Source organism: Triturus cristatus, chromosome 6 (genome assembly GCF_964204655.1).
Source record: "Triturus cristatus chromosome 6, aTriCri1.1, whole genome shotgun sequence".
NCBI classification, from domain to species: domain Eukaryota; kingdom Metazoa; phylum Chordata; class Amphibia; order Caudata; family Salamandridae; genus Triturus; species Triturus cristatus.
This window is the reverse complement of record NC_140589.1, coordinates 448,905,135-448,925,680: the sequence shown is the minus strand read 5'-3', so window position 1 is coordinate 448,925,680 and position 20,546 is coordinate 448,905,135. Positions and strand designations below refer to the sequence as shown.

Here is a 20,546-nt window from a genome sequence, read left to right as displayed (position 1 = left end):
GGAACCCTTGTAAATATTGAATGTAAAGCATTTTATGCATGCTGATTCATCATCAGCATGCACGGCCACAATGAATAAATAACATGTACATAAATAAAATGTAGTAGAACACGCACACCACGGTGGGAAAGGTTTTTAACTGGTTGTAGCATACCTCAGAGGTATCACTCTCTGATCATATGAGTGTCCATGGATGGATAAAAGCGTTTCCTAGATTAAGGAATGTCCCTCTGAGCACAGTTGAAACTGATCACTAAGGCGATATTTGCAGGTTCTATCCAAGAGGTTTTCAAATAAATGAAATGAAATAATCCAAATAAAGATGTGTTTGCTTTGAAGATTTATTTGTATGTTTGTCCTCAGGTAACGATATTCAATTCAACATTGTGATTCTGCTTCAAAGACTTAATATATCTAACATTCTTAGGTGTCCCAATGCATTTCGGGTATTCCTATGCCCTTCATCAGGGGAAATCTAAACAAGAGAATGATATGTACGTAACGAGAAACCACTGAGATGTAGATATAATTGCCCACTGTTCAAAGGTGCTCGAAAACATGTAAACGGTATCATTAACAGAGTGTGCTCAAGACTCACAGTGTGTTAAAAAACGAAACGTGAACCATGCAAGTCTGTACCAGCATTGACTTCGATGTGAGTTAAAAACCACTGAACCCGAGTAGCGAAGGTCAAAACGAATGAGATGTGATTAATCGAATGGGTTAAACATACTGCTGGTGAACAAAAACTAATCAGAATATGTGATCAGGTGACAGACACTAGCCTGACGTGTCAGTGCTTCTTGAAGGTCATTAAGCACGAAGGTGATTAAACGCTGAAAGGATAAAACACAAAGACGCGTAATCAGGCGGTGAAGGTGTGTTCTCATAAATTCAAGGCGTTTGTCAGCGCCTGTGGCTTACCTAAGATATCCGGGGAATCCGGAACGTGTCGTGAAAGCTAACACCGGCTGTGCTTCAGTGAAGTCGCGAGAAACTAAGTGAGGTGGAAATTAATAAAAAACAAATCATAAAAACAGAAAACGGACTGTTGTTTGTGTTTGACGAATGAAAACGGGTGCCATTTTAGCAAAGGTTGAGTGAAACAAAAATATAAAGAGTAACAGGCTGATTCAATAAAAGTTATTAAAGAACTCAAATTAATAAACATAAAGTGGAACAACAACGCTAAAAAATGAGGGCCATCTTAACAAAAGTCAAGTGAAATGAAGATAAAGAGTGAAGCTAGCTTGTACAATAAACTAAAACCAATGAACACAAAAGTGGGACAACATTGCAGCCCACAGTACACGATGTGCAGGCGTCATAACACAATCAAATTGGGAAGATAAACAACCTAATATGGGTCTATTACTTGCACAGTAGGTTTAAAAGAACACCTTGAGGGTAACAAAGGTAATAACTGTATGAAAATGAACCTACGAAGCAACCAAGTTGCAGAACAACAGGCTGACTATTGTGTGTGTGAACACACGCAATGTCATAAGAGTCATATGTGGTGAATCATAAGAAACATGCGAATTCCATTCGGTTATTGAAACCCCTGGGTTTCATAGTGTCCAAGAAATGTATCCTCTTTGTAAAAGTTAGTTGTTGTTATCTCTACCTTCAATTTATTTGAACCACCTCTAAAATCGTGAATTTCAAATGTGCAATGTTATGATTATTTTCAACAAAATGAGCAGCTATCACAGACTTGGGATTTCTGGTGCGGATGTTACTTTTGTGTTCGTGTATACGGGTTTTGATTTTCCTTTGGATAAGCATCTACAACCTTTCGTTGTCAACATGCACACCTAGGTCAGAGATACGACTGACTTTGTTAATAAAATCATACTGACTCCTGATGAAGAAACATGGTTGTGTACCGTATTCGTCAAGTCTCTCTAAACCTCCATACCCCATGACCTCGGGTTGGAGGCTATAGAAGAAACCCTCTTACATTCCAACCTCGAGCATGAGTTTCAAGTTTTCCTCATGGAACTTCTCCATTTCACCTTGTATCAGAGTTATTTTAAATGGGAAGATGCATACTACCTCCAACTGTCTGGAACTTCAATGGGCAACTGTGCAGCTCCAGCATATGCAAATATCTTCATACACATACTTGAAGAAAAATTCATCTTAAGTTTTGATATTTGGAGAGAGTACGCTCTGATATTCTTGATATACATTGATGATATTTTCGTCCTATGGAAAGGATCTCATTCTTCCCTTACAACCGCCCTGAACACCCTCAATGACATCAATGAGCGTATTCAATTTACCTTTGACAATCAACCCTCTACGATAGCATACCTGGATGTATTATTAAACAAAAGCAATGAGTGGTTGGAAACCACGTTATACAGAAAGTCTACCGTCAGAAACAACATGTTACATTATCAAAGCTTTCATCAATATTCGCTCAAAAACCATTTACCCTATTCCCAACTTCTTCGAGTAAAGAGAATTGTTTCTAATCCAATTGACTGTCAGGTTCAAACTGACAATATGCTCCAAAGATTTCAACAACGTGGATTTCCTGTTAAAATCCTCGAACAAGCCAAGGCGAGAATTTCAAACAAAACCCGGTCTGACCTATTGTTGCAAGCCACTAAACAAGATCACCAACGAATGGTAGTAGTATCCAAGTATTCGACCATGAACCATCGTTTCAAAGAATCCATTTGTAAGCATTGGTCGATTTTAGCCTAAGAACTAGACTTCAAAGGGATTTTCAAGGATATGTCCATGTTTGCATACACCAGAGGTAAAAACATCCAAGAATTGATCAGACCACCCCTGACAAGGGATCGTACAACGATAACTTACAAAGGTTCTTCACCTTATTACAACTGTAGCAATTGCAACAACCTTATCAAGAGCACAACTATCATGCATCCCATGAAGGGCACTCCAATCCGTTTACAAGTGATTGCCAATTTCAACACAAGTAACGTGATTTACTTGTTAAAAATGCCCATGTGGCCTTGTATATGTGGGCAAAACTGAAAGCAAAATCAAAACCCGTATACACGAACACAAAAGTAACATCCGCACCAAAAATACCAAGTCTGTGATAGCTGCTCATTTTGTTGAAAATAATCATAACATTGCACAGTTGAAATTCACGACTTTGAAGGTGGTAGCAAAAATTGAAGGTAGAGATAGCAACAACTACCTGTTACAAAGAGAGAATTATTGGATACATTTCTCGGACACTATGAAACCCAGGGGTCTCAATGACCGAATGGAATTTGCATGTTACTTATGATTCACCACATATGACTCTTATGACATTGCGTGTGAACCTAATATGGGTCTATTACATGTTATGTACAGCACAGTAGGTTTAAAAGAACACCTCAAGGGTAACAAAGGTAATAACTGTATGAAAATGAACCTACAGCCGGTGTTAACTTTCACGACACGTTACGGGTTCCCCGGATATCTTAGGTAAGCCACAGGCACTGACGAACACCTTGAATTTATGAGATCATGCCTTCATCTCATGATTACGCGTCTTTGAATTTTATCCTTTCAGCGTTTAATGACCTTCGCGCTTAATGACCTTCACGAAGCACTGACACATCGGGCTAGAGTCTGTCACCTGATCACATATTCTGATTAGTTTTTGTTCACCACCCGTATGTTTAACCCAGTCGATTAATCACATCTCGTTCGTTTTGGCCTTCGCTACTCGGGTTCAGTGGTTTTTAACTCACATCGAAGTCAATGCTGGTACAGACTTGCATGGTTCACGTTTAGTTTTTTAACACACTGTGAGTCTTGAGCACACTCTGTTAATGATACCATTTACCTGGCACATGTTTTCGAGCACCTTTGAACAGTGGGCAATTATATCTACACCTCAGTGGTTCCTCATTACCTTCATATTGTTCTCTTGTTTAGATTTGCCCTGAAAAAGGGCATAGGAATGCCCAAAATGCATTGGGACAACTAAGAATGTTGGATACATTAAGTCTTTGAAGCAGAATCACGATATGTTGAATTGAATATCGTTACCTGATGACAAACATACAAACAAGTCTACAGAGCAAATACATCTTTATTTGGATTATTTCATTTCATTCATTTGAAAACTTCTTGGATAGAACCTGCAAATATCGCCTTAGCGATCAGTTTCAGCTGTGCTCAGAGGGATGTTTCTTAATCTAGGAAACGCTACGCTTTTAAATAACATGTACAACATACATAACAATCATAAATTAACACAATAACATCCAACAAATTTTGTTCAAAGAAATTGAACTTCTTCAGGACTTATACAATGTGTTATCTGATTAGATGATGGTGTAACAGCCTCCACATGTCCCAGGACATTCATTGTCCTAATCTCCACATAACGTTAAGCGATATGGATATGATGATCCCCAGATGGATTGGGTGTAACATACCTCAAAATGACACCAGGATCCGTGTCAGGAGTTGATGGTCCGGCATCACATATCATGATAGATAATGGGGGCAATTACTTTGAATGAAACGCCATTGACATAACGAACGCTCACACAACCCCCTCCAGTACTGGCAGGCCCCTGGCTAGAGAGCTTTGGACTGGGCCCAGAGGGTGGGGGCCCCCCCTGCATGTACTTTGTAGGGGTACCCTCAAGTTTGCTACGCGACTGTGAAACACATTCACTGTTTTTATGCATATGGAACAAAGAAATGTAAAATAAAGAGGATTGTATACAATTGGAGACTTTGGACTGTTTTGTCATGGGTACACCTTTCATTATTATTTTACGCCATATGTTTCTTCTTGGCAGCAGTACCATACAACAGCGAGTACTCGGGTGAGAATGCACCGAATGCCAATTTATGGAACATTGTGGGTATGCGGTAATTGGTTGTCCAACGGTTTTTGTGGATAAAAACAATCATAAATATTTTGCTCCTCAAAAAGCAACATTTGAAATCCACCAAAAGAGTAGACAACTGCATTGAGAGATGTTGGATGCCTCATACGTGTGGAATTATTTGATCCTGAGCAATATTTCCCAAAGCAAAACGCATCATTCTTTAGACAGGTTTCTAATCTTTATAAAGCAAACATTCATTGTCTCTGCTTTCTTAAAGAAATTGTCAAAATGTTTTTGCAGTACTAATCACAAGCTGGTTTGTGTAAACCATGTGTAAAATGTACCCTCTAAATACGCTCAGTAGTTGCTCTTCTCATGTTCCCATCCCTCAAAGACTTTTTGGGGCCTATTCATTAAAAAGTCACGCAGCATAGCAAGCCACCTTGCTGGACTGCGTGACAGGGAAAAAGCAGGATTGTGTTGTATTTAAAATTATACGCTGCATTCCAGTCGTTTCCCAGTGTTGTCGCACAATATGCTGCCAAGTCCAATGCAGGCACCTGGCACCTGCTTTGAGGAGGAGGTAAAAGATGAATATATATTGATCCAATTCAGTATTTGGAAGGCACGACCTGAACATGCCCCAACCAAATACCAAACTGCTATTGGATCGCAAACCCAAATTACAATTTGGTAACTTGTAACTGCATCACAATTTGTGGTTTGTACATAAGAAAATGCATTTTAGCAATTGCATCCATCAATATTCTGTGAATCGGGCAATTGGGACGGGTATTCACGACTGTCCACGTTTTTTCCGTCTCATCCCTCATAACCCCGGGATTAGTGGGGGGAACATACTATGGCATCGCCACCGGCTTCCCACTCAACTCTGAGGCCAGGAACCCTGTCAGGCAGGAGAGATGCACTTCTGGAGGGAGCTGCTAACCGGTGGGTCACTGTGCAGCTTGCTGACACTTAACTTACAGTGGCTGACTCGCCGGTGCGGTTGTGCCCCTGCCTCCATCATGGCACAAATTGTTCCTGTAGGATGCAATTGGCGCCTGTAGTCCTTCATGCTTTCTTCTTCCCAGGAGTCCCTGGGAGGGATTCTGGAATCTGATACAGCCCAAACCAAGATGACTGCCTCAGACTACTCCTCCATTACCGTATCCCAATCCAAGATGACACACTTATAGCTTCCTGAGTTTCCTCCCCTATGTAAGGAGGTTGGTCCAGCTAAGTCCTTGCATCGCTATGCTTCATGCTCCTGCCTTTGTGTGCATCGCTTCTCTTTCGATCAATTTTTCCCAGCCATCTTCATACATCTGGCCCTAACTTCTTTATTCATTTGCACAAAACTACATCTCACCCACATAACTCTTTACGAAATAAGACATTCTACTCTCATAATTTTGAAGTAGTTTATTCCCCAATTCCACAATGTACAAATTCACTAGCTGCTATTCAGACCGTATAATTTTTCAGTAATAATTAGATAGTGATTGCCTCTACATATATTTACTATAAACCTAAGAAGTTTATGAACTTTTTTTAATTTCAGCACTTTCCACTATGATAAGAGCACGCCCTGGTATAGTAGCCTGTATCTTTTTTTTAATGAATTACACTGTCAACCCAGAGATTACTCCACCCCCCCCCACCCCCCCTGGCCTTTGAAACATATAACACAGTAAACCTACCTATAATCCTGTACTGATACACTCTTTGTAAATGTTTAAAAAGTCTCTAAGACATCCCCTTCAGCTATGTTTAATTGCCATACTTTTACTAAAGGGAGATATTCTGCTCTGCACTTTAAGATAGAAGGGTTCTTGTCCTCATAGAGCTTCAATAAGTGTCTCATTCACATTGCTTTATAAACATGTGAATGGCCCCTGCCATGAGTTATTGAATTTGCTCTTTGTTTTTCAGCATCCAAACTGTCTTATTATGATGTTTTAACTGTTTATGCATTATCTTTGTATATTTGAACTTGATACTTTTTATTTAAAAGTTTGTAATAGCTATGTTAAGACAATAAATGTTTTTTTTATTTACTTGTAGTGCTGTCTATCCAGATGGATTGCCTGCAGATTATTCAATTATAGCCACTTTTAAGATGTTGAAGGATACTCCAAAAAGCCAATGGAATCTTTGGCAAATTAATGATTCTGATGGAAAAGAGCAAGTTGGAATTCGTTTCCTAGGAGACACAAAAACATTGGACTTTTTTTATGCAACTCCTCAAAAGACACTCGTATTTAGGACATTTAGCGATGTGGGCAAACTTTTTGATGGCTCCTGGCACAAAATTGCACTGAGTGTGAAGGGGGACCAGGCCAGATTGCTCATTGACTGTCAAGAGGTCAGTGTTGTTCCAATAAATGACCATAACCCTGTCTACAGAAATGGATACACTACCATCGTCAAAAGAGCTGTGGATGAATCATCTGTTCCGGTAAGTTGATGAAACTTTTGCTTGATGTCTGATAATGTACTCCATTTTTAGGGAAATTTCTGTTACATACAAAACCATGGCTGATCACTGGTCAGCTTATGTGGGTTTCTGCAACCATGTCTTAGAAGACATAGGTCTGTGATCTTCCATCTTGCTCAATTTCTGTACCTCAGCTGTTCTACTCCCACATTCTAAAGTCTACAAACACTGCTCGGACATGGAATAGCAAGGACATGTTAGAAGTGGGTCTGCATTACAGCTTCAATATATCAGTCCATCTGATTTGTTTTAAACATCTGTGATGTTTCTGCAAAGTGAAGAATTACAACATTCAACTGAAATCATCAGGGCGTTTCTTGAGGCGTTTTACCTAGAATAGAGTATTCAACTTTAAAGTGTAAATATAAAGTTGACGCATCAAATGCATGTAATGTGGTGATGTTGAGCAACACCCATGCATCAATATAAAACAGGGAATTTAAAAGCACTTAAACAGGTATTCAGACCAGATAGGCTGAGAAAATATTGTTGATCAAGTGTTTCCATAGGAAAATATTAATATGTTTGCAAACTTGTAAAGTCTATATCTATTACGCAGATCTTTGGGTACACCATATATGTTAAAAAACAGGAATTTAGAGTCGCTGTGCCACCAATGTTTTCTGGCAAGTTAGAAACCCTATCTGTTAAGAAAAATAAAGAAAACCCATTGGGTTACACTAAGAAATTGACCACACTAACAGAGTTAGCCCATCTGCCGTCATTAAATAATGAGTTCCTACACCAATCTTAGCAATACCATTACTTGAAATGGTGCCACTCACAAAATATGAACCCCCCCAACCAAATTCTATAAACATTGATTTTAGAACTCCTTTCAGAGGGCCATGGGACATGCAGGGGTTACTGGGCCTAACTGTGGGTGTTAAGGCCTTTTACTGCTGATGTCCCAGGGCCCGTCCTACTATGGAACCCTCTAAATTGGGTCAAATGCCACTTCTGCACCTGACTGTCAGTAGTAGCTGTAGTCGAGAACTCAAGGCTCCCTCGGGGGGATGTAGATATAGGTCAGCGAACACAACTCATAACTCATAATGCAAACTGTACCAGCAATAATTCACTGTCCAGCCAAATACTTGCTTTTATATGAAAAAGTAGTATTTTATTTCTAACTCTACACATGCAAAGATATACGAAACTCAAAAGCACCAACACAATGTCCCTTGAGGTCAGGGCTCTAGTAGTTGGCAGGCAAATCCCTATCCTAACATCGTTCATGTATTGTTTGTGGGTTATTTCCCATTCACCAGAGGCGATATCCAGGGAATGCTTACTATTAGGCTGTACTCAAGAGTTTCCCTTTGACTTTGTTAAAAGTGTCTATGATGCTGCAGTACCATTTTCAGCCAATCCCCTGGTGCGCAACTGGCCCAGTTCACGTCTTACTCTCTCTCGCAGTATGGAAGAGTTCAACTGTGCAATGGACGCCTTCAATGCACACCCATGATTCCTGCTTAGTTCAGAGAAGTTTGGCTGCTCATGGCCCACACTGCTGCACACAGTGGTGTAGGCTTTCTCTCCTGAGCGCCATTGATGGAGTTCTCTCAGTTGTCAGAGTGGCTCCCAGGTCATGAGCATACTGTAAATTGTGTTTTCCGTATGGGATGGGGAGATGGGAGAATCCCACCTCCAGACTGAAGCCAGCATGGGTGTGACATCATTCATGGCATCTCTGAAAGTCTTCAGTGGAGATTCAGGGCCTGTTGCCTTACAGTGTGGCTCCCACCCACCGATCGTAGCCTCAGTCTGTCCTTCAGGCCAACACTCCTCCCTCCAACACTGTCCTATTCCTCACAGTGCACACTGGTCTTGGCAAGCAGGCAGGCACTGGTGCTCCAGCACAGGTGATCTTGGTTTTCCTGGGTGAAATCCATTACCCAGCAGGGAGACTAGCACTCATTTGCCCTTAGTCCTGGTCACAGGTGAAAGTCTTGCAGAGCTTCCTCTTCTCACACAACCCGTCTGGCTGCTTGGCAGACGATAAATGTTTAGGGACTCAACCTCTCCTTCCAGACACCAAATGTGATTTAGGGTCGGAGTCTTTAAAGTTTTATATTGGGTTTCTGCTTCTTTCGAAGTGGACATCTCTTTCTTCTTGGCTCATGAAAGATGTCAGTCACAGCAGGCATGGCTCTGAAACTGATTATCTCACAACACCACTCATGGGAATGACCAGAGTTCACACCTGGATGCAGACACAGTGATATGTTTGCGTCACAAAGATAATCCCAGACCCCAACCCTACTATTTATGATTCTCTTATCAGGTCCATCTCCTTTCCTGAAATTCCCTTCCTGAGATGTGTCCAGGCTAGTGGTGGGCGCAGTGCTCCGCTCCGCCCACGGAGTGTGTGTAGTGCTGCCTACTTCGTGGTCCACAAAATAGGTGTAGCAGACAGGCTACGCACACGCCACGGCGGAGCAGAGTTGCCCGCCACCCGCCTCCCGCCCTCCCTCTTTTAAAATCACTGACAATTTTTAAAAGTAAGGAAAATGACTTACCTGAGCTGCGGCGTCCTGCTTCAGCGCCAACTTCTTCCTCACAAATGCGCATGCACGGGCGCCCGCGCATGCGCATTTGTGAGGAAGAAGTTGGCCCCACTACGTCCACTACGCCCAGGGTTACAGGCCCCTTCCTTGTGATCTATCACAGAACCAAAGAGCAGTCTTTTGAAGTGTGAAGGGAGTCTCTTCATTTTCCCTCCAGTGTGTGTCCCACCCAGCTCACAGCAATCCAGCAATACACACATCTGTCTAAGGGTTCCTATCCTCTGTATGTCTTCACCAAGCAGACCTGGGCTTCCCTAAATGGGACCCAGGGTCCTCCTTGCAATGTACCACTGCAGGCACACTTACTTAGTGTACATTCACAGCACACTTACTGTTCAGCCCTAATACCTCCATTAATTGTACACATGCATTCAGCACACACACTCAGTCTGAGCACACTGTTCAGCACTGAAGCTTTTCTATATTTAACAAAGGGGTGCCACTTACCAACACACACTGCCAGCACACAGACACTCACCATGTGCATGTTGCACATTTCACCCTTCATGCACTGTACTTCATGCAAGTATGCATATGCCCAGCACATACTCTCATTGGGCACGCATTTCACAGCACTACATCTTTCATATCATGTATTCCTCATGCATACACCCAGTACATGAACTGCACAGTACTGATCTTCCCCTGTACTGTACATTTTTCCCAGGCACACATACAACCAGCGCAGAGTCACCACTACTGTGTTAAGCAGCACTCCACATCTCCCTGATATAGGCAAAGGGTGAGTTAAGCACACAGCAGCAGAACATAAGAAAGGTGAGTGTGCCTATAGGCCTCACTCCAGTTAAATAGGGTATAAAGGTCCTTTTCACTACTACTGATCACTACACGGTATGCTGCCACCGCAGCGCTTGAACTGCTTAATTCCTGATGACGGCAGTAGTCTTCCACCACTATGAGGGTAGTGCTTTGGGCACCCCTTCCAGTCCAAGAAGACCACTATCATTGAGACAGGCCTATGTCATGATGCACTCACATGATCCATGTTTGCCTATGATGAAAAAACCCAGTAGTAGGGTCAACAGTACAGTTGGGCACTCAGGGCAGGGGTACATGTCTTAATCATGCAGAGGTCTTTTTAAAGGAAGTGGCCCATTTAGGGTCACCCGGGTCACTCACAACCACCTCTCAGCCTTCCATACCAAATGAAGAGTGGGTCAGACAGTAGAGAATACAAACCAAGTATATGTTTACTCATTTACACTTGAGTCTGCCCAGTCGCTTAGGGGTGTTGCAGAGAGGACTGACTTCAGCAAACATAGCGATACATTATGTAAATTTCAGAACCAAGGAATTTTCTGAGCAGGTGCAGCTAACACAAAGAAGTACAGTACGGTGGGTTTCGATTCTGAAGCCGGGCACACAGTATCTTCTACCCAAGGTCACTCTGTCCATGTCTGCCGATAGACTGGTGGGAGAAGACCTCTATCTAGTGGGAAAGGTATGTGCTAATAAGAACAGTGTATTCATTAGTAGAGCAAGGCCTAACCTTGGAGAAATGAAACTTTCCACAGCCTGCTTCGCGAGGAGACAATAAGTAGCTAATGGCATGATTCAAAGTGGCGGCTAAACATCAAATAGTGCCGCGAGTGCTAACTTACATAAAATAATTGCATGAACAGAATAGCAAAAATTTGTTCATTTCATAATTTTACAACCCTGGTGTTTGGGGTCAATTGTATCTGCTCCTGAGGCCTTCATATTATAGACAAACTGAGTTAAGTACTTCCCACACTTGACTTTTAGGGTAGCTCAAGTGAGCAATCAAAAGCTTTTCAGGGAGATAGTGTATGGGGTAGAAATTCAGAAATCACACTGTTGAAGAACAGACACAATATTGTCCAGCCCAGTACTTGTCTTAGTGAAAAGATTACAGCTAAGCTAAATATTACCAACAGTAATGGGGTTCCTCTAACGGGTTCTACAAAGGCGAAAGTCAAGTAAGAAAATTCTTATACCATTTACAGTGGTCTAGTACAACTGCTATGGTGCTGCCAGTATCTGCAGGTACTTGCAGTGACAAAAGATTATAGACAAGAATCAGGTGTAGGTCCGAGCTTACTGTTAGACTGAGCAAGCAGATATCATGCTTGTCAATCCATGGGTCAGTTTGTTCAAATCTTGAATGAAAAAGTTTATGCTGACAATCGTTAATCTCTCTAATGTGTAGACTTATCTTTTTGAGTTTAAGATACAGTCTCTCAGTCTTTGATTTCATGGCTCATCATGAAGATTAAAGTAACACTGTCCATGGTCGCATAAGCAGCATCCCATCAGCAGGCAGAGGATCGTTGCCAGCGGCCATTCCTCTTAAATCTTGCTGCTTAGAATTCACAGTACGGGAAACCTTGCCAGTCATTTCTTGTCTCTGTAATGGGCCCTCTATACCAATAGGGATGTCTTCTGATATGGTAGAGTTGTTGAGCCTCACAGGTTATACAGTACATCAGGGCATCAGCAAAATAAGTAACTCTGGTTATGCTGTAATGACACCAGATGACACACTGTTGCTTGGGGTGAGTCACATGAACTATGAAGGAAGTCTAGTTGATCCTTCACAGCACTGGTCAGAATTTCTATGGGGCATATTAACAAGGGCTTTATCTCCGCTTTTTTGGCTTTAAAAGCCAAAGAAGCGGAGATAAAAATATTGCCCTATCAACAACAGGGTGCTAACATGCAAAATCGCATGTTAGCACCCTTTTTCACTACGCTTTCCTTTTCATCTCTAATGAGATGCAAAGTGGGCGTTCCAGAGCAAAAAAATAGGAGAAATGTCTCTAAACGACATTTTTCCTTTTATCAAGCTTCACGCTAACCCTGCTAGAGACAAAGAAAGAAACGCTAACCACGGTTAACGCTGCTTTTTTACGTCTGCTAATTTTCAGACTTAGCCATGTAATCCAATGGGAGGTGGATTACATGGCTAAGTACACCATGGGCTATCAACAAGGATATCCCTATCCTTGTAGTTTTATCGCTGCATTACCAGCGATAACCTCCCAAAATGCCGCTATCGCTGGATTTTTTATCGCCTAGGCGGTTAACTTTGTTAATAACGCGATAACCAGGCAATATTATCCAGCGAAAGCGGGCGTTAAAAAAATTAACGCTAAGCACCCTTAGCGTTAATTTTCCCTGTACCTTGTTACTATGCCCCTATGTTCCTGGGATAAGTTGGCTCTTCTGGGTGCTCCACACACTGATAATGTGGTTGGATTTCTCCTCCTGGACAACTTTCCCTCATGCAGGGCCAGGCACTCTCTTTTTTCTTTGAGTAGTTAAGCAGGAAGACTTCTAGACATTAGGCAGAGCCACAGCTCCCCAGAAAGTTGCTCAGGCTTCAAGTGGGAGACTAGCTGTCAGATGAACACCAGACCTGGATCACATCAGCTGTTTGGGAACTCTTAGGAGAACTCCATTCCTTGGTCAAGAAGAACTTAAAACTTTAGCAAAGTGGGATGGTTTGGGTCCAACATTTATGATCATTGGATGCTTTCCTGCTATCTAAAGTTCAAACACCAGTTTTGAATTATTCTTTTTCAAATAAAATTTTCTGTGTGCAGTAAACACACAGCCTGTGGACAAGGTGATGTCTCTCACAGCAAGTAGTGATGATAATGGGACATTCTATTCCCATCTCAACAGCAAATTTGTCTCTGTTCCTGGGAGTTTACCCCCCTCTTGTGGAAACCCTTTTATTTCTTGGTCTGCCTGGGCCACCATGCTATGCATGGTCCACTGCAGAAAATACATGGCAAATATGGCATCGGAAGCCCGGCATACACAGGGCAGGACACCATGTCAACCAGAGGACCAGAACGGGAAAGGGCGTTTCCACTGGAAGAACAGGCTGTGGCTCTGCAGTCAGAAACACAGTACCAGGAAACACATTTCCACTCTAATTTGTGTAGTCTTTGTAATTTTAAATCAATCAATATATCATACTCCTACCCCTAAACAAGGTGGGCAAACTGAGAGCTGTGTGGACAAGGCAGAAGCCCACCTTTGGCACATGCCTCACTTATGCTTAGCTCTAAATGTTCTTACAAGTTATTATCATTTTGGACCATTAAAATGTAAACTAATGTAAAATAACTCCAACTGGTTCACAACAGAAACACTAGCTCTGGAAAGACTCATCATCATCATCATCATCATCATCACTATATTAGCAAATTTATGCCATAAAATACTAATAATGACTTTTCAGTTATGTAATACATATCTCAAATAGAAAATGTTAAAAGAAGTCCTGGTTGAATAGTACTATTTATTAGTTACCATAGTAGGGGTTCTCTATGCCCTTTTTGTGATAAGCCATGCTCCCATAATGTAACTCAAAGTGTTACGCAAACAAATAATGGACGGAATGCTGAATTAATCATACATTCACCCCGAGTCAAGAGATTTGGGTTAAATCCATTGTTCTTTTGCTCACCATGCCACCCCTGTTTAGAACCAACCAAATGCAAATCAGTCTTGACCCTGTTCCTCATGGGAACAGTCCAGCCCAAACTGCCAAGTCAGTTCCTCCCTGGACAAGAACCAAGCATCTTGGGATCGGTTTTGGGGTTTTACTCCTCATCAGCCAGGCTAGCTTGAATCCAGTGGCTCCCTGAGTGGGACAGGTATGCCCAGATGTGGGTCCCATTCTATCCATGCCACTGGAGTCAGGCTAGCCTGGCTGATGAGGGGGAAAACTCCGAAACCGGTCCCAGGATGCCTTGTTTCCAGTCCAGGGAGAACCTGGCCCTGGCAGTTCGGGCTGGACTGTTCCCATGGGGAACAGGGTCAAGACTGATTTGCATATGGCTGGGTTTAAACTGGAGTGGCATGGGGAGCACAAAATCAATGGATTTAGGCCCCGATCTCTGTACTGGGGTGAAGGTTTGGCATTGTACAAAATTGTGTCTATCAATTGCTCTTTTAACATTTGTCACCCTGAGTTTGACGGGTATGTCCAGACTTGGGTCCCATGCTCTCCATGCCCCTGGAGTCAAGCTAGCCTGGCTGATGAGGGGTGAAACCCTGAAACTGGTCCCCGGATGCTTGTTTCCAGTCCAGGGAGAACCTGGCCTGGCAGTTCGGGCTGGGCTGTTCCCATGGGGAACAGGGTCAAGACTAATTTGCATATGGCTGGGTTTAAACTGGAATGATGGATTTAGACCAAGAGCTCTGTACTGGGTTAAATGTTTGACATTGTTCAACATTCTGTCAATCAATTGTTCTTTTTCACATAATGTAACTAGACACAGGCTTGTAAATAGATAGTAGTTCTGATCTGGAGCAAAGTGCTAGTGCTTTTTTGCAAGATGAGACTGGAAATTGTTTGAACAGTGGGGTGAGCCACTTTAACGCATAAGTGCTTAGTTTTGGTGCAAAATAGCATAAAATGCGTTATAGACTCCTTGCAGCCCAGTGTGCAATCACAGTGGTCACTGATGGTGCAACCATTAAAGAATTTGATAATATGCATTTTGATGGGAAGAATTTTAGATATAAAGTGTGGCGTGTGTCAGGGCTAATGTCATTAAGGTATTATTCCATGCCCAGGGTGTGCTTTGTGTGCAGGTAATTGCAAGATAAGACAGGTGATCATCCTATGCTTTCTTTACCATGGCAGCAGTGGTACTATTAATGTGGGCTGACTCTGACCATAGGTGCTCAAGTCCAAGATTTTAGAGACATAGATTGCCCATGGGTTATGGTAGATTTTCCCTCCGGGGTATACTTCACGCACTGCTCTCTAAAAGTGCTCTCCATGGTGGTTGTTATTTAAGTGTAGTCAATACAGGATTGTAGTAAGAGCTATGGCTCGGAGATAGGAACCATGCCTGTTTCCAGGTAGAGAGGGAGAAATGGTGTGCCAGGGCTCAGGTGTAACAGTGATCTCAGAAATGTGTTTTCCATTTTTTGGAGCTGTTTTCTGTTGCTGTACCACCATAGTTCTGTACCACCATAGTTCTGCACCATAATTTGCTGCTATCCCTGCTTTTTTGCATGTATACTTGGAGTGCGACGCTCCGTGAATGGCAGCCAGTTTTGCTCTTGAGCCTCAGAATTGCATTGGCAGACCACTGTAAGGTGGTAGCTGCTTTGTCAACATGAGCACGCCAAGTCAGCTTGTTATTAAAAGAAATCCCCAGATAGTCAGACCGTGACAATTTCAAGTACCTTACCAGCAATTCTTGGGCATTTTGTCAGCGGTGGGGATAATCCCAGAAGTATTACATTTGTCTTTTGTATATTGATGACAAGGTCTTTTTGACTACAGTAGCTTTCGAAACTGGCCAGCCTCCTAATTAGCTCATTTTGTGTGAAGGGTAGTATTACTGCATCATCCGCAAACAGGAGAATAACTATTTTTTGTTGCCCATCTTCGGTGCATCTGAGACCCCCTTGAGTAGAAATTCCTCGGAGTCATTCAAAAAAAGAGGGAAAAAAGCAGCAGGGCAAGGACACAACACTGGCGTGCCCCTGAGCAGATGTCAAAGTAAGGAGCACAATCTCCTCCACTTCCATAACGAACGCAAGAATGCATTTCTTTGTGCTACGATTTGATGGCTTGCAGAAGGCTTTTTTCAACACTTTGTTTCGTGCGCATTTCCCATAGTTTGGTTCTATTTACCAGGTTGAAGGCCAATTTAAGATTGATGAAAGATATATAGAGCAGGTTCTTGATTATCTTTGTGTATTTATCACACATCATAAATAGTTTTGTGCTTGATCAATGGTGCTAATGGCCCTTGTGAGACCCTGCCTGGGCATCTATGAACATAGTGTTCTTGTCTATCCAAGCCTGCAGTCTGTTCAGCAGAACATGGCCATAGAATTTCCTGGTACTATCCAGAAGCAATATTGACCTGTAGTAACATGGTGGCAGCTTGCTTCCTTTTTTTGTGGAAGGGGCCTATGATGGCAGATCACCAGGAGCGTGGGACATTATTTGATCTTAGGACCGCATTGAGTTCCTTAGACAAGCCTACAGACTAGGGCATGTAGACTAAAAGAAACATGTCGACTGGTTCACAGTCTGGGCGAGGTGCTTTGTTGGCCTTTTGATCCAGAATTGCTCTTTCTACCTCTGGGCACAGAATGATAAGTTGCTCTATTGGCAGGGGAATACTGCAATCGAGCAGCGTTGGTATGCAGTCGGCACTGGAGTATATGGACCTGTAATTGTCTACCCAGGTTTGGGCTGTGATGTGGTTTTCCTGTGATCCTAGACCTTCTCTAAATATTTCAGTGACTTTCCTCCAAAAGGGTTTGCTGTCCTTCTCTTCTGCTGCCTTGATCAGATCTTGCCAGACTTCTTGTTGGTAGGTCAGTTTCTTGCACCTGAGTAGGGCTTTGTAATCTCTCCTTGCATCCCTAAAAAGCCTCTCTTCCCCTTGGGAGTCATACTGCTTTCTGTAAGCCCATTTCAGCTTGTTCTTAGCTCCTCTGCACTCGTTATCATACCAAACTTTGTCTGGTTTCCTGCTTTTGCTCCTTGGTGTTCATGGTGCAGATCTGCAGCATGTGAGTTACTTTGAGAGTTTGGTATAATTTGTTAGTATTGCCTCATGCTTGTCACTATCCGTGGCACAGGTAAGAAGTGTTACAGGCAAGCGTTGATGGAATCTTGTTGCTCAAATGGTTCTATCTGTTCCATTTTACGGGTCCTCTGTTGTTGCTTGGGGCGATACTGCCGGCGAAGCATTTGACCATTTTCTGCTCGGTCAGTACGGCGCACTTGAAGAATAAAGGGTCGTGGTCACTCTATGGTCTTTTGATTACTTCCATGTCCAGCACCAAATCCCAGCAATTGTTTGGAGGGAGAATGTAGTTGATCAAGCTGGATCTTCCACTGCTCTGGAATGTGGGTTCTGCAGGGCTATCCTTTTTCATTTGATCATTTAGGAAGGTTAACTGTGATTCAGTGAGAAAGTCGCTGATTGAGATCCGTTTCTTACACCTGATGAAAGGAAGAGAGTTGCCCAATTCTGGAGAAGGGATGCCCCAACTGTTCTCCAGGCTTTTTGCTGTCCCCCATAGATCTAACGGTGGATAGGTGTTAATATCTGCACAGACAAGGAGGTAATACTTGCTGTTGCTGGGGCCTTGTTCTTTATGCCGTAAACAATTATTTTTTAGGGCTGCAAGTTGATCCTTGTGCTTGCTGAATTTTCTAAGATTTAAGTACACATTTAGAACGTCCAGCTTAGTACATTTCCTCTGCTCTTTGACCAATCTGACGCGCAATGTGCACAATGGAGATATGGTTGAGGAAAGTTCTGTTGCTATACAGTCTAATTTTGATGAGATCCAGGTGGTTAAGCCATCCATAGCTCTCCCTCTACTTAGTTTACTGCCCTTAATGGTGAACCCCATAAAGTCGGGAGGTGTTTGTTGGGCGCAGTAGGTGTTTGCTGCCCAGGCTTCTTGGAAACAGCATATCTCCTCACAAACTTTATCCAGTCAATATCCTCCAGTTTTGGTTGTAGCCCAGCTATGTTCCAGGACAGGATATTAATCCTGCTTAACCCATCTTGGGTATCATCTCTGTCCGTGACTTTTTGGGATTAGCCAGGAGACGGGGATTTCTTTCTGTTAAAAGCATGCCTCCGCCAAATTTTCACAGGGCTACTAAGAGCTGATGGCAACCATTGCCAATTTGCTTCCTCTATTCAGGGAGCAGGCCATGTGTCATGTCTTATGACGACTGCCCTAACAGTGGTAGATATCCACTTGGTCACTGTTAGGGTTTTTTAATTGCTTAGTGTGCCAGGCAGGAGTCTATAATTGCCTTCAGGTCGTCTTGGAGGTCCCTATGGTTCATGCTGCTCCGGTGACCCATTGGGCACAGCACACAAATCCTTTTGATGGCTGTGAACTCTGTCAGCTGGCCTTGCTCTTCTCCTTTGTGGGAGCATGTCCAGGCCCATCACATGTAGGCAGTCTATATTTTCACTAATCAACTTGGGGTTGACTGGTGTACCTAACTCTACTTCACTGTATGTGCCCTCTCCCAGTGCCTCAAATGTGGCAGGGTTCAGGCTACCAGGAATTACTTGTTTTATGTACTGTGATGTTATCATGGAAAGTTTAGGGGTAACCCAGAACACCTCCAACAGACACGGGCAGTTTAATGGAGCTGGACGCTCAGGGTTTTGGAAAAGATCAATGAAGGTGAAAAATGGGAGCAAAAGTGCCTTGGAGTAATAACTCGGACACTCTTGATGACTGTACATATGATAGACTGAATGCTCTTGTGTAAGGATTTAGTAGGGCTGGGCCCAGAGGAGGAACATTGCTAAGTTCCGCCACAGTAGGGCCTAGGATTCCTTGGTCCATCACGGTTGAGGTGGATGTGACTTGCACAGCAATGCTGCTTGTGCTCATGCCTGGTGGGGGACAGCTGTTTTCGTGGCTTCTTTTCTCCTTTAGTGTACGCCTTTGGGCTGTTTTGGTTCACTTCACTTTTTATGTCCCCCTTGGTGCCAATTTCTGATGTGAGATGTTCTCCACATCCTCGTCTGCTGCTGTTTGTAGATCGTACAGACAATTTCCTAAATATTGGGCATAGCAGTTTTTCCTTGCAGTCTTTTGCTGGTTCTGCAAAGAGATCACTTAAATTGTAGCCCTCTTTATCGACAGACTGTGCTCTATCCTATTTGGGTCCCGTATATTGACCTGGTCCCCTACCTCCTAGGTTGTGGCTAAGAAATGGGGCAGAGGCAGTACTTTGTCTTCATCTTTTAAGGGCTCTGGAGGCCTTGCCAACATCCTGCTTGTTTCAACGCTAACCTAATAAGCCTTACTAATCCCATTTCCCGAGGCCCTATTCCTTGTTGCTTCTGGCTATAGCTGTTTTGTGGTCCCTGAGAAGTCAAGTAAAAGCCCATGATCAGCCTCTCAGGGTTCCTATGCATGGTGTTGTATTTTGCACTTCTTACTATGCTTTGTACTAGGCTGTCTGAGCACACGCATGGCTGGTACAACTGTGTGGACAAGGCTGGGTGAAATGGTGGAAGCTTCATGCTACATGATGCACAGTTTGCAGTGGGGGGGAGAGGGCTGTTCATTTGAGGGTTGATAAGTACCAGCTCCTGAACTGTCAACCCTCAAATGAATAGCCCTCTTCCCCCACTGCAAACTCTGCATCATGTAGCATGAAGCTTCTACCATTTCACCCAGCCTTGTCCACACACGTGTTAGTATGTTAGAGTTCTTTGATTTCACTAGCATCAGCTTGTTGAACAAGTGGAGGAATCTTCATGAGATTAAAGTATGCTCCCAGGCTCTTTTAATAGTCATGTCTCTGCCAGGTATGGTGACTGTTGAGTGCGATCAATTTGAACAGGAGATCCAAGCCCATTCAAATTCCGGCAACGTCAGACAGAGTTTGGGTCAAACATGATGGCAGATAAACTGAGGATCTCCACCAAACTGCAGAATGTAATGGCCCGCCTGCAGAACAGGTAAGACATGTTCGCTGCACAAGCACCCCTCTGTGACTTGTACCCCCAAGTAGGTAAGCAAGTGTGCGGGTAAGTGGACAATGGAGGTGAGACTGCAGGTGCGATTAACACTGGATTAACATTGGAGACCAGGCTGGTGTGCAAGGTGAGAGAGAGCAGATAA

General features: G+C 43.0%; 1 protein-coding gene across 1 annotated transcript in view; it reads left to right on the top strand.

Moving 5' to 3' along the window:
- Window positions 1-20,546, top strand: part of COL21A1 (collagen type XXI alpha 1 chain) — a 268,022-nt gene that overhangs the window by 92,864 nt on the left and 154,612 nt on the right. Inside the window, exon 4 of the mRNA XM_085610868.1 lies at window positions 6,894-7,287. Within this exon, the coding sequence (XP_085466994.1) occupies window positions 6,894-7,287 (394 nt within the window). The remainder of the gene's footprint in view (window positions 1-6,893; window positions 7,288-20,546) is intronic.